Genomic DNA, 13,125 nt, shown 5'->3' on the forward strand with positions numbered 1-13,125 from the left:
TGGCATCGCTATCAAGTGAGGCCAGTGAGGGCTGCTCTGCGCTGAGGGCCCCTGACATCACAATTCTAACATCACATTACCTGCCCCTGGCCTCACCCCTACCCAGAGTCTGGGGGAAGGCACTGAAGCCAACTGAAAGATTTCTAGAACGAGAGAAGTGTTGAGCTTTAATCTATGGCCTCACTCTTTAAGATTTCCAATGTCTTATTTCTGTTAGAAACTTCTGCCTCGACTTGATAACACATCTTTATGCTTTGTTGATCAAATCTACCTTGTTGGGTCCGCAAAATCATTCGATTTCACATTGCAGTCAGTGGCCCATTGGTATGATGCTAAGCGGTCAGGAATCTTCTCTAAATGTATTTATTTACATACATCTACACGTGTTCCAGAAACTAAGAATAACTAAGATAACTAAGAAATCACTGACAATGTCAGTCCTTTCTGATGACCACGTTATCATTCCCAGGTCCTACCCCACCACACCTCCCAAAGTCCTCTTATTTTCATCTCCATCCACTGAGGATACTCTACCTCTCCTCATTGCCAATGACCCTGAGTGTTTCAACAACACTTTTTAGAATCCTTCTTTCCATTAGCAGTTCTTAGAACCTTAGGCCAAATGCTAAAGTCCAACTTTGAGCTGAAATGAAACCTTAGATATAAGTTCAGCATGACAGCTGGTATCACAATTCTAAGTTTGAACAGTCTATTCTAAGATAGGAATATATGAAACACTCTTGAAATACCATAGAGTGTCGGCTGTAGCCAAGGTTGCACTGTTTATTATAGTCTTTATTTCTAAGTTAACAGTCTTTGGAGTAAGATAAACTAAGTTTTGTGAACATCAAGTAATTAAAGATTTTTATCTATCATTTAGACAAAAAGAGCAATTTTGAATCCTATGATGACCAGCAAACAGACTCCCTGAATGTTCCCTATGATTACAGCTCAGTGATGCACTATAGTAAAACCGCATTCCAGAATGGATCAGAACCAACAATTGTGACAAGAATCCCAGACTTCATGGATGTGATCGGCCAACGAATGGATTTCAGTGACTCTGATATCTTAAAGTTGAATCAACTGTATAACTGCTGTATGTGACAGGTTCTTCGAAATGACTTCTCCTCCTCTCTGCTCTGTAGGCAAACATTCTGTTCTGTGCCATTTTGCCAAGCATTGCTGGGTTTTCTGAAATTATAGTTAGAAAATTGTTTGATAATAATAGTTTGATAGTTGAAGTTTGATATTCTGAAAGAAAGAAAACAAAACAAAACAGAATAGCCCCCAGATACCAGACTACAACATGGAAGCAGCATTTTTCTTCTCACAAGTTCTGGGCTTTAGATATAAATACAAACGGAGTCCTATAGCAGCGTGAGCGTGACCCACTCAAGTGTTTGAAGCTGTTACTGATGCACATGTGGACCAGCTTGATATTCAAAACTCTTTTCAGCCCGAATGAGGTGTACAGTCACAATATAAATGGGATCAAATAATCCAGGTTGTGGTTTATTACTCTGAATAACTAGGGGAGTGTAGACTCAGGTTTCTATAATTAGTTAACCCGGTAAACAAGACTTGGGGCAGGCAGCTTATACAGAACTACACAGTCGGTCGATTGTCTTGGTTTCGCAGATATCAAGAGATCTTGAAGCCACCATCACTCAGGATCAGTGACAAGTCCCCCCTTTTTTTTTTTTTTTGACAAGTCCCCTTTAATGTCATCCTAGAATTCCTAGTGCTTCAGGATAATCTCAGTTTTTACTACTTAGATTATCATGTTATATATGAGCGTCAATAATTGTCTTTTTGCTTTGGTAGCCTCTTCCTTGAGCTTTATGGAGTCGTGCGATTTTGAACTGGAAAATGTGTGTGGTATGATTCAAAGTTCAGAAGATAGTGCTGACTGGCAACGGGTCTCCCAGGTTCCCGAGGGGCCAGAGAGTGATCACTCCAACATGGGCCGGTGCAAAGGTAACAGGAGTGAGATACTTCCAGCTTTTACTCTCAGTGCTTCTAGCCTCTTTCTTTGCTGTGAAATACTGGGATTTGAGTTCTTATTTTTATTAGAATTATTAATGATAACCCACTCGTGCTGCTCAGGAATTGGTTCTGTGCCTTATAAGGATATGGTTAATTTCTTTGCTTTTTACTGTCCAAGTTTGCTTTTTTTCCCCATGAGTCAGCGCTGGGCTCTGTGAAGCCTCTACCCATAGTATGTGCCCACAGCAAGAGGGGCTGCCCGTCCCCGAAAGGACTCTTTTGTCTGGAGAAGTGGGGTTGTTTTCTTGAAGCCTGAAGGATCCAAGAGAACTTCAGTGAACAGCCCCAGGCTGTGAATTAATCAGTTTCAGAATTTCAGCTGGTTGTGATTACCCTTCCTGTTACAAAAATACTTTAAATGAAGGTAGAAAGTACCATTTATTTAATTTTACTCAGATGAGTATTCTTTTCCATTGAAATTTTGTTTTGAATCAAATAGTCATTTATTTGGCTATAAGCACCACATTTTTATTTATTTTTTCATTTCTGGCAGCAAATATGTAAAACTAGCCTTCAGAACCCAGGGCCATTGCTTGACAGCTCAGATGACCTGGGAAGGGGTAGAGACCTCTAAGAGCATGGAGGGGCTTTTCCTTTTTCTTTTTTGGGGGATTGGTGGGGACATGACAGATGTTGTTTAAAGGTACAAACTTGTGACAAGTAGTAAAAAGCCCTAGAGATCTAATGCACAGCATAGTGAAAATAGGCAACACTATTGTATTATAATCATCAGACTTGCTGAGACTAGACTTAATTATTCCCACCACCAAAAAGAAATGATATTATGTATTGTGATAGAAGTGCTAATTATTGCTGCAATGACAATCAGCTGCCAATATATAAATGTGTCAAATGAACATGTTGTGTACCTTAAATTTACACAATGGTACATGTCAAACATATTTCAATTAAAAAATATTTTTTAAATGTAGATTTGAATCGTGGATAGTGGTTCTACACAGATCAGTAGGAGGGAGGAAGGGAAGGGGCAGGTGGAGAGAGAGAGAGAGAAAGAGGGAGAGAGAGAGAGAGAGAGGCTAAACCAAACAGGTAACACTTTTTCCCATTTTTGAAAACTAACGTATAGTAAGAAAAAAGTGATCTAATGTTGCTTTTCTTCATAGACTGCCTGCTCCAAGAACTGCATTTAAATGCTCAAAACAGTGCCCTGCATACAGTGGGAACTAGGTGGAAATAGAGTGCCCGCGAGACACGCATTCCTGTATCCGGTATCTGTTTTCTCAGTTCTGCATTTTGTCCTCTTTAACAGGTTCTGGTTTCTTCATGCATTTCAACAGGAGCTCTGTAAATGAGGGGGCCACAGCAATGCTGGGAAGTAGAATACTATACCCTAAACGAGGATTTCAGTGCTTGCAATTTTTTTTATATAATAGTGGAAGTGAATATGACCAACTGAACATCTATATCAGGGAATATTCTGCAGCCAGTGTGAACAGGACTCTGACCCTTGTGGAAGAAATAAAAGGTACACTATCACCGTTCTTATTCTTGGGTTCAGAGTGAGTCAGTCTTAACCCTTTACTTAATGCAAAACCACTTACAACAGGGTAGGGGCTATGGACTTAGTACTTTTCAATGTAGAACTTGATCCTACTTGTTTTATGCAGTGGTTGGGAAGCTAAAATGAGAGTCCTTTCTATGCTACAGAATATGTGACACTTAAGAAACTGTAGATCAGTCTCTGGCGCTGGGGAAGTCCGTTCTTGGCAACTAATAAAAATATAATGGAAACTAGCTTAGGCAAAATGTGAAGAGTTACTGGCTCAACATAACTATATTGTAGAATGGAGAAGAGAGGAGCTGGCCTCAGACAGGATGGGACCTGTCCCTGAACATGGTTGGGGACCTTTCCTGTTATCTCAGATGGGCTTTGTCTGTAAAACTGGTGCTTTGGCTGTTTCACTTCCCAGCTTACATTTTACCAAATGTACCATCAGACTAGAGAAGGGTCTCTTCCTCTAATTTCTAGCCTAGAAAAATAAATTCCAGCAAAGGATTCTAATTGTTATGACTTGAGTTAAATGCATCTTCTGGAGCAATTCTGAGTGGAGAGAGGGCAACACTGATTAGACGGCCACCCTTCCTTCTAATCATGTGTCTGGGAGGTGGGTCACATTGACCACATATTAAAGCAGGTGGTTCAGGAGGTCCGCTGAGGAAGGGAATGGCTGTGGCCTGGCGGCTGTATTACTGTCTGCTCCACGCAGTGACCTCTTGGTTTGAATGAATTGACTAAAACCTATTATAAAACGGATCCACATTATGTCATATGTCATGCCATTTTCCCCCTGTTTAACAGTGAAAAACAATCTGAAACATAGATGATGTTTTCCTATATGTATATGTATATACATATATACACGCATTATACATGTACATTTTATGTATCTAGTGCATATATAAAAGATTATAAATAAGATTATTACACACATAGTTGATTATACATATATAATCCCTTGCATTAGCAATCTGTGGGTGTTATTATTGACAGATAATAGCACAAAATGCACTTAAGAAACCTGAATTTAAACTGAAAGTACTGGTAAAAATGAAGTGGAGGCTCTCATGAAAGGTTTTTGTTCAGTCTGGGGTCCTTCCACGGAGAATAGCATTTTCTGTAATTTGGATCTTTCTAACTTACTTTCAAGCAACATGTTTCTCATTAAGTGCCAGTATATTTAAGTTTGAAGGCATTGAGTTAACTACTAGTTTGACATGAATTCCTGAGCTATTCTCTACCTGGGAGGCTTCTGAAAACTTTTAAAGGGACTGCTTCTTATTTGGGTATGTGACATCAGAAAATAAGACAAGATGTCATACAATGTGCTGCTAGCTAGGGGTAGGAGTAATAGTGGAGGGGACGTGTAGTCTGGGAAGAAAGGAGATGGTACCAAATATCAGATATGTAACATCGAGTCAGTTGCAAGATGTGGGCTTTCTAGGGTTTGGTGAATTCATACTTAATACTGCCAAAGAGTTGACTAAAAATTTTGCATGTGAAGGAAGTATTCCGATCAAAGTATAAATAGATTAAAGGAGGCTTCAGCTGAGTATCACAGGAATCTGGGGTACAAGTGTAGGGTATTGGGCTTGCTTGTCTGTTTAACTAACTGAATGGGAGGTAACTTGTAAGTTGGGCATGGAGTTCTCATGAGTTAGATGCTATCGTTTGCCCACCTATCTCTGGGAAAGGGTGCTCTATCTAAGAATCAGCTAGATGAGCATCCAGATATTCCAGAGAGCTGCGCCATCCCCACAGAAATGCCTTGAAGTAACTGGGCCTGAGCTGGAGGCGTAAGAAAGCCATACCTCATACCCGCAGGAAGCAGTAGGTCTAGAAAGACCCTTTGTCCATGAAGGTTAGAACGCTAATGTCGATTTGCACATGATTCATAGTCCTTTGTCCTCTTTGGAATAATAATGTCTCTCTTGCAGATATACCCATCGGGAGCTGGCAGCTTTACCACGTAACACTGAAAGTGGCCAACAAATTTAGAGTGGTATTTGGAGGCATCAGAGGCGCTGGTGCCTCACGGGGTGGCCTGTCTATTGATGACATCAATCTTTCAGAAACACACTGCCCTCATCATGTCTGGCATATAAGGAATTTCACACAGCTCATTGGCAGCCCCAGCGGATCTGTCTTCAGTCCTTCATTTTATTCTTCTAAAGGCTATGCCTTTCAGATTTGCTTGAATCTAAGTAGTTTGCCTAATGTAGGAATGTATTTCCACTTGATCTCTGGAGCCAATGATGATCAATTAGAGTGGCCATGTCCTTGGCAACAAGTCACGATGACCATCTTGGATCAAAATCCTGACATTCGACAGCGTATGTCCAACAAGCGGAGTATAACTACAGACCCATTTATGACCACTGGTTTGTGACTCATCTTTTTTATTGGTAATACACAATCACTGCTCTAGGAGGGGTGGATGATTTGGGAAGGAAAGACTGCATAGCCAGGTAGCTAGGGAATTTTGAGCCCCAAATCTAAGGATCAGAAGATATTTAGGGGAAGGGCTTCAGCAGCTGTGGACAGAGTCTCCCAGGCAGGAGACTGTCAGAAATGTCAGCAAAGATGCCAACAAATTGAGAAGATATTGGCTATATTTTTGGAAACTGATGACAATACCTGAATTCCCAGGGTTGTACGAGGAGTGTTTTAGTTTTAGAGTCCGACGCACCTGGATTCAATCCAAGGTTTGCTTCTCATTAGCTGTGAAACCTTGAGCAGGTAATCTCTTGAAACACCAGTGTCCTCAGAAGTAAAACTGGGACAGTAATAAAAACCCCACACATTTGTTAAAAGTATCTCTACAGATCAAGTAGGGAAGTTTGTGGAAGGGCCTGGTATGGAGAGGCTCTCAGATGTTGAGTTCTCCTAACCCATGCTGTCCTGGTCTTGCCTCTGAATTGTCAAAAACAGTTCGGCTTTTGTAACGGGGGTGGTTTTTGATCAGAACGAAGATGTTGAGTAGGTGCTCCGTAGTGTTGGGAAGGGTATGGGAATGGATTGCAACTTCTTATTAAAGAATTCTGGAGGACTTGCCAATGGTGACACCATCCCCCCTCTTTCTAGTCTGAAAAAGAAGAGCACCCAGAAAGCAATGATCACATCTCTAATTGTAATAATCCTTTGCCCTCTGGGAACATAATAAAGCGAAAAATGGAATTGTGGCAAGGTGAATATTATTGCCCAATCTGAATTCTGTATATGAAAAGAATGGACCTGAATGGCTTGGGGAAAAAATATATATATAATCTGATAGGAAAAAAAATAGTATTCACAAAGAGGTGTGGGGATTTGATGTTCAGAATTTCTTTACCTTTTTCCAAAACCTTTCTCCCTGAATGATACTGAAAATGGCTCAAGTTTGGGTGGGTCACCACCTTTTCCCAGAAGCAGTGCTTCTCACTGTCTTCTACTCCTGAAGGACTTTACTCTGTTAGGTGAATAATTCAATTACTAAGGTGAATTGTTCAGTGCTAATATTAAAAACTCTCTCAGTAACACATTGGTTTAACTCAGCTAAAAGGACTACCTGTAACTCAGAAGGCCACTAAAGAATGATTCAAATGGGCAACGGAGTTTCTACACTGCTTGTTCAGTAGAAGTGTGACACCCCCATGTAGGAAGCCTTTGACACCTCTCCACTCATATTCCAGAATGTGCTCCTCTCTGCCATGGCATCTCATTTCTTTAGGACAGTCTAAATGAAGAAACTCCAGTGACTTGCCAGGGAATACATTACAGGTCAATAGCATCACTGAATGATTTTGAGCTCTGTCCTAATTGTGCTTCACATTGCTTGTGCTTTCCTACACCAAAAGCTATGATGATGCTAAACACAATCCATTAATATAAATTGCTTTTTCAGGTAATGGAAGCTATTTTTGGGACAGGCCTTCCAAAGTGGGAGTACAAGATTTTTTCCCTAATGGAACTCAGTTTCAAAGAGGTGGGGGCTATGGATACAGTGTCTTTATGACCCATGAGAGGCTGAAAAGCAGAGATTTTATGAAAGGAGATGATGTTTATATCCTCCTGACAGTGGAAGGTATGTCAATAAAAGTCATTTTATCTAAGCTGCTTTTTTTTTTTTGTGGTCGTTGATTATTTACTGTGTTTTTCTGGATTCCGTGTTTAGATATATTAGAAACGTGGGAGGGAATGGACACGAGTGAGATTTTTTTTAGTATGAATCATTAACAATATGAAAATAATTTAAATGAAAACAGGGACAGTTCCAGGATAAAGAACTTAATTAACACTGCCTGGAGCAATAGTGGAAAGCTTTAGTCCAGAACACTTCTTTAGAAATAAGCTGAAGTATAGCCATTATACCCTAGAATTTAACTCTAGGACTCCAGAAGTAAAAATATCCCAGAAACACATAAAATTAGAGTGGAAATGATCTGGCTTTATTGTCTCTTTCAGATATGTATACATACATATATAGAGATATGTGCACACACACATATATCTTGTCAGTAATAGCATTAATCTATTGTCTTCTAAAATTTCTCAGCCATGGCAGCCAATAATTACATTTCCCAGGAATACTGTTTGTTTCCATGCCAAGGCCCAGGCAAGCATGTGTTCAGTTGTAGTCCCGCAGGCTGGTTCAGCTTCCCTTTGTGTCTAGATTTCAGCCTGCCTGTTTATTTTTTCACTGCCTATAAACGTTACTGAATGGTGCTTCAAGAGTACCTGAATTTCTCACAAACCTGAAGCCTGAACATTTTATTTTGAAACTTAAAGATCAGATGCTTGTTAAACCCCAAACTGATTTCCCTCCATGCTCTCCTCTCACCCTCCTTAGACATATCCCACCTTAATACTACACAAAACGAGCCAATCCCGAACTTGGGCGTCAATGACCTTTGCACAAACTTTAAATGTGAGAATGATGGCGTTTGCATTCTCCATCATGGCAAAGCTGAGTGCAGGTAAGGATACAATCTACCCATTCTTTTGTTACATATTTTTTCATTCCCACAATGTAGGATTCATATGATATTTCATATGAATGAAATCAGTTGATTCTCATCTCAAAACCGTTCATAAGATATTTATCTTTTGCTCTCCATTTGGGACTTTGTGTTGCCAACAGAACGACAGAAGTATTTATGCAAAGGTAGCACGTTATTCTAATTGCCTGAAACAGTCCTCATGAGTTACACATCTTATTAGGTCCTCACAACGGTCTGGTGTGGTTACTGTGACTGTCCTCGTTTCCTAGATGGAGATACCTAAATTCTAAGAAAAGCTTGGCCACGGTCATAGCTGGGATGTGGAGGGACTGGGACACCGAGAACTAAATTTTCTCCAGTACCTATGCTACCTTCCTTTCCCAGCTGGGAGCTGCTGTGTTAAGTCCCAGATTAGGAGTAATTCCATTGTTCCTTTCCGTTGGCCCTGCCTGTGCTAGTCTAACCAACACTTCTAGTCCAGAATGGGTGACAAATTGTTCTATCTGCCAATGACCTGAGTGTTGACTCACACCTTCGATGGTGAAGATTTTCAGATTAAAATATCAACTCATAACTCTGAGTCATGTTCCGAACATGTAGGTGTCCGTCAGGGGAAGACTGGTGGTACATGGGAGAAAGGTGTGAAAAGAGAGGCTCAACTCGAGACACCATTGTGATTGCTGTGTCTTCCACTGTTGCTGTGTTTGCTGTGATGCTGGTCATCACCCTTGTCAGTGTCTACTGTACCAGGAAAAAGTATCATCAAGAGACAAGTTCAAACACAACAAATATGACCCTGGAAAATGTAAGTTGACTCTCATATTTGGTTATTCAAAACCTATTGATGGAATCATATGAAGACAAATTAGGACTTTTTATATATACTAAAAAAAAAAAATTTCTCTACTCCCTATGCTGGGGACAACAGCTTTGAGACTATGAGTTCTTGTTATGTTCACTATAAAGCAACGGGTCTTAAATTGGGATCCATGGAGGGTTTTACGGGGGATTTTATTATCCTTCTGGAACTGTACCCAGAATTTTGTGTGGTTGTGCAATTTTCCGGGGTGGGAGTCTGTGACCCTCCTGAAAGGCACAACTGATTTTGCCTACACATTTCAACCTTCCTGGTTAAGGGGAGAGGTGACCTGTAAGTGTCATCATTCTAAAGGTTGAGCTCAGGCTTGTAGGAAGGGAGTGCTAGGCACATTTGGGGCTTTTGCATTAAAGAAGTTTCCAAATGATTCTGGCTTCATGTGTGCTAACTAACTCTAAGGCAAGATTTTCAAGTAGAAGTTTTAAAGTCTTGCCTCAGAAGGTCTCTAGAATGGCAATACACTCTTGAAATTACCCTGGGGACTATTTGAGATGGATATTTGCACACAGGACGTTCACTGTGCGTGCTCTTGGGAACACCAGTGATGGAGTGAGGGAAGGTGGACCAGGCAGAGGGCGAGGTTGGATTGTGCTGTGGTTGCAGCTGAGGCCTCAGCAACCTCTGCAGGGAGCTCTGGAGCTGGGGGGGCCCTTAGAGTGCCCTGAATTGAGGCAAGGGGGCCAGGCCATTGTACTCCCCACATCAACAGCCATTGGATTGGGGCTGTCCCCGGGGAGGGAGCAGAAAATTAAGCAAGGCAGCACCCTTTGGGGTAGGGCATGTCCTGCAGGAAAGCTTTCATTTGGAAGGGCAGGACTAACAGAGAACCCCAACACCCACTACATACCCCAGTCACAGGGAGCACAGTTTCATATGCATATTCCTATTCTCACTCATAAAAGAGCACTTCTAATGGAATAAAATCTGAACATCATTTAAAAGTGAAACTTAAAAATTCTTCCGGTTCCATTTCATTCGAAACAGGGTCTCTGAAAATTACTAGCAAAACTGAAGACAAAACACACCCGATTAACACATCTCTGAAACCGAAAATACTGCAATTACCTTAAGCGTGAGGATATTTTCTTTAAAAAAAATGATTATTCAAGACATGCTGTATTTAATTTAATTAATTAATTAATTAATTTTTTTGCGGTACGCGGGCCTCTCACTGTTGTGGCCTCATCCCGTTGCGGAACACAGGCTCCGGACGCGCAGGCTCAGCGGCCATGGCTCACGGGCCCAGCCGCTCCGCGGCATGTGGGATCTTCCCCGTCCGGGACACGAACCCGTGTCCCCTGCATTGGCAGGCGGACTCTCAACCACTGCGCCACCAGGGAAGCCCGACATGCTGTATTTTAAATTTTCGATTTCTTTTAGTAGACAAACTTATTTGTTTAAAGACACTTGTTTGTTAAAGACAATACATTTGTGAAGTTATTCAAAAGGTGAACAATGATAATGAACAGAAAGCAAATAGTTTTATTCTCAAACACTGCTGTCATGTTTCCTCAACCTCAGGAAGATGTTTAAAGCTGGTCATAGGCAGTGGATCAATTACTTCACAAGCTTATTAGAAAACTACTTAAAATATATATAGGTTTGGGCTTCCCTGGTGGCGCAGTGGTTGAGAGTCCACCTGCCGATGCAGGGAACACGGGTTTGTGCCCCGGTCCGGGAAGATCCCACATGCCGTGGAGCGGCTGGGCCCGTGAGCCATGGCCGCTGAGCCTGCGCGTCCGGAGCCTGTGCCCCACAGCGGGAGAGGCCACAGCAGTGAGAGGCCCGTGTACCGCAAAAAAAACAAACAAACAAAAAATATATTTTTTGTTTGTTTGTTTTTTGTTTTTTAAGACAGGTATTTCCAGCTTACTCTATGGCTCAAAATAAAAGGGACAGATCAGTCAATGACCCAGTAGGTCAACCTGGTGGAAGCTGTGCCCACTGGCATGGTCCTCTGGGCTAGTAGGGATGTACTCCGGGGCTGGAGTAGGAATGGTGGGGGAGTGGTTAGGGAGGAGAGGACCAGTTAGCTGGTGGATGGGACTGCCAGGATATTCCTCTGGAAACTGGTAGATGTAAGTGCTATTATAAAGGCCGATTTGTTGACCTAAAATTGGAATTAAAGAAAATGATAAAACAAAGAGAAGAAGAAGGAAGTTAATTCAACCAAGGAGAGAACTATTAGAGTATCAGGGACATGGTAGGGCCATTAAGTGGAAACACACACACACAGCCACCATATTATAAAAACAGAACTGTTTTGCCTCTGGGTCATTTAAACATGCCCAAGAGCAAGGAGTCAACTTACATTTTCCTTAGTCTAGGCATTTCTACACTAGATTTACTGACAGCAGAAACTCCAGCTCTAGTTTAAATCTTAAATCGGAATGACCTTTTTCCTGAGACTGAAGTTTGTGCTCACCCTGATGTTTTAGCATCTGAATAAAGTGGGATAGGCCAGAGCATGTTCCTGGAGACGAGCCTGGGGTCCCCTTGCCAGTTGGGAGGGATGCCAGGAGACTGCTCATGGCACTTCATTTAAGCATTAGACTGTTTCGTTGGATTCATTTCAATGAGAGTTTTTAAATTTAGAAATTAAGTGATCGATTGTTCTTCCCCCTTTTAGCAATATGCACTTTGAAGATTAACTCGGCAATACAGCCAACAAATGAAATGAAAAATTCTTCATGATGGTTTCACCTACAATATATTCCAACCACTTCACCTGCTATAGACGGATCTTCTCTGTACATAGCTGGATATACTACAAATCATTATTTTGGTAAAGGTCTAATTGGTGAAATGTTGCTTGTGTTTTTGTTTTTAAAGGAGGGGAGTAAGAAAATAAAAAATAAAAATAGATAAAGGTGGAGAAGAAATTCAGGCTGTTCTGGAAGCATAATATTGTCTATAAGACGGAGAGCAAGAACTGGGGGTAGCTTTCAAATGACTGCCTCTTCTTTGGGGGCCAAGTGTGTGGGCCTCACAGGTGATTCCCTAGAAACCCACTGGACACACCCAATGGGAATGATCTTCCATGTGGAATCTCAGCATTTCCATGCTGTCCTGTCCCGATGTAGGGAGGGACAGAGGGCAGCTCCTTCCTCCCTGGGGAAATGTGCCCCCCACAGCTCTAAAACTGGCCACTCTCTTGTTTCCTTTATTATTATTATTATTACTGACCATGTTTGCGGCTTGTGGGATTTTAGTTTCCCGACCAGGGACCAAAACCAGGACCTCAGCAGTGAGAGTGCAGAGTCCTAACCTCTGGACCACCAGGGAATTCCCTCTCTTCTTTTCTGACTTAAGCCTCACAGTATGTGAGTCTGGTTAAGAATCTGTTTGAACATACAACTACAATCAATAAGAACACTTTAAACTCCTAGAACAGTTCTCAGAGTTTTGGGTTTCAGGAGCCTTTATACTTTTAGAAATTATTGAGGGCCTCAAAGAGCTTTTGCATATGAATGTTCCATTTATCAGTTCTTACCATACTAGACATTCAAACGAGGAAAATTGAAAACTATGTCTTTATCAATCCTTGAAAAATAACAAGCCCATACGTGTTAACATAATTACTGTTTTCTTGAAAAATAACTATATTTTCCAAAACAAAAGAAAATTTAGCAAAAAGAGTGTGTGTTGTGTTACATTTTTTGCAAATCTCTAATATCTGGCTTAATAGAAAACAGCTGAAT

At 41.2% G+C, this 13,125-nt stretch overlaps 1 protein-coding gene across 1 annotated transcript in view; it reads left to right on the top strand.

The window, feature by feature from the left end:
* MEP1B (meprin A subunit beta) overlaps positions 1 to 12,214 on the top strand; it is a 27,320-nt gene extending 15,106 nt beyond the window's left edge. Inside the window, exons 8-15 of the mRNA XM_024757956.1 lie at positions 881 to 1,099; positions 1,828 to 1,980; positions 3,320 to 3,535; positions 5,506 to 5,949; positions 7,452 to 7,631; positions 8,397 to 8,523; positions 9,148 to 9,352; positions 12,054 to 12,214. Of these exons, the coding sequence (XP_024613724.1) occupies positions 881 to 1,099; positions 1,828 to 1,980; positions 3,320 to 3,535; positions 5,506 to 5,949; positions 7,452 to 7,631; positions 8,397 to 8,523; positions 9,148 to 9,352; positions 12,054 to 12,068 (1,559 nt within the window). The 3' untranslated portion in view covers positions 12,069 to 12,214. The remainder of the gene's footprint in view (positions 1 to 880; positions 1,100 to 1,827; positions 1,981 to 3,319; positions 3,536 to 5,505; positions 5,950 to 7,451; positions 7,632 to 8,396; positions 8,524 to 9,147; positions 9,353 to 12,053) is intronic.
* The last annotated feature ends 911 nt before the right edge of the window (positions 12,215 to 13,125 follow it).

The sequence above is a fragment of the Neophocaena asiaeorientalis genome, unplaced genomic scaffold, assembly GCF_003031525.2.
Source record: "Neophocaena asiaeorientalis asiaeorientalis breed wild unplaced genomic scaffold, Neophocaena_asiaeorientalis_V1.1 scaffold126, whole genome shotgun sequence".
NCBI classification, from domain to species: Eukaryota; Metazoa; Chordata; class Mammalia; order Artiodactyla; family Phocoenidae; genus Neophocaena; species Neophocaena asiaeorientalis.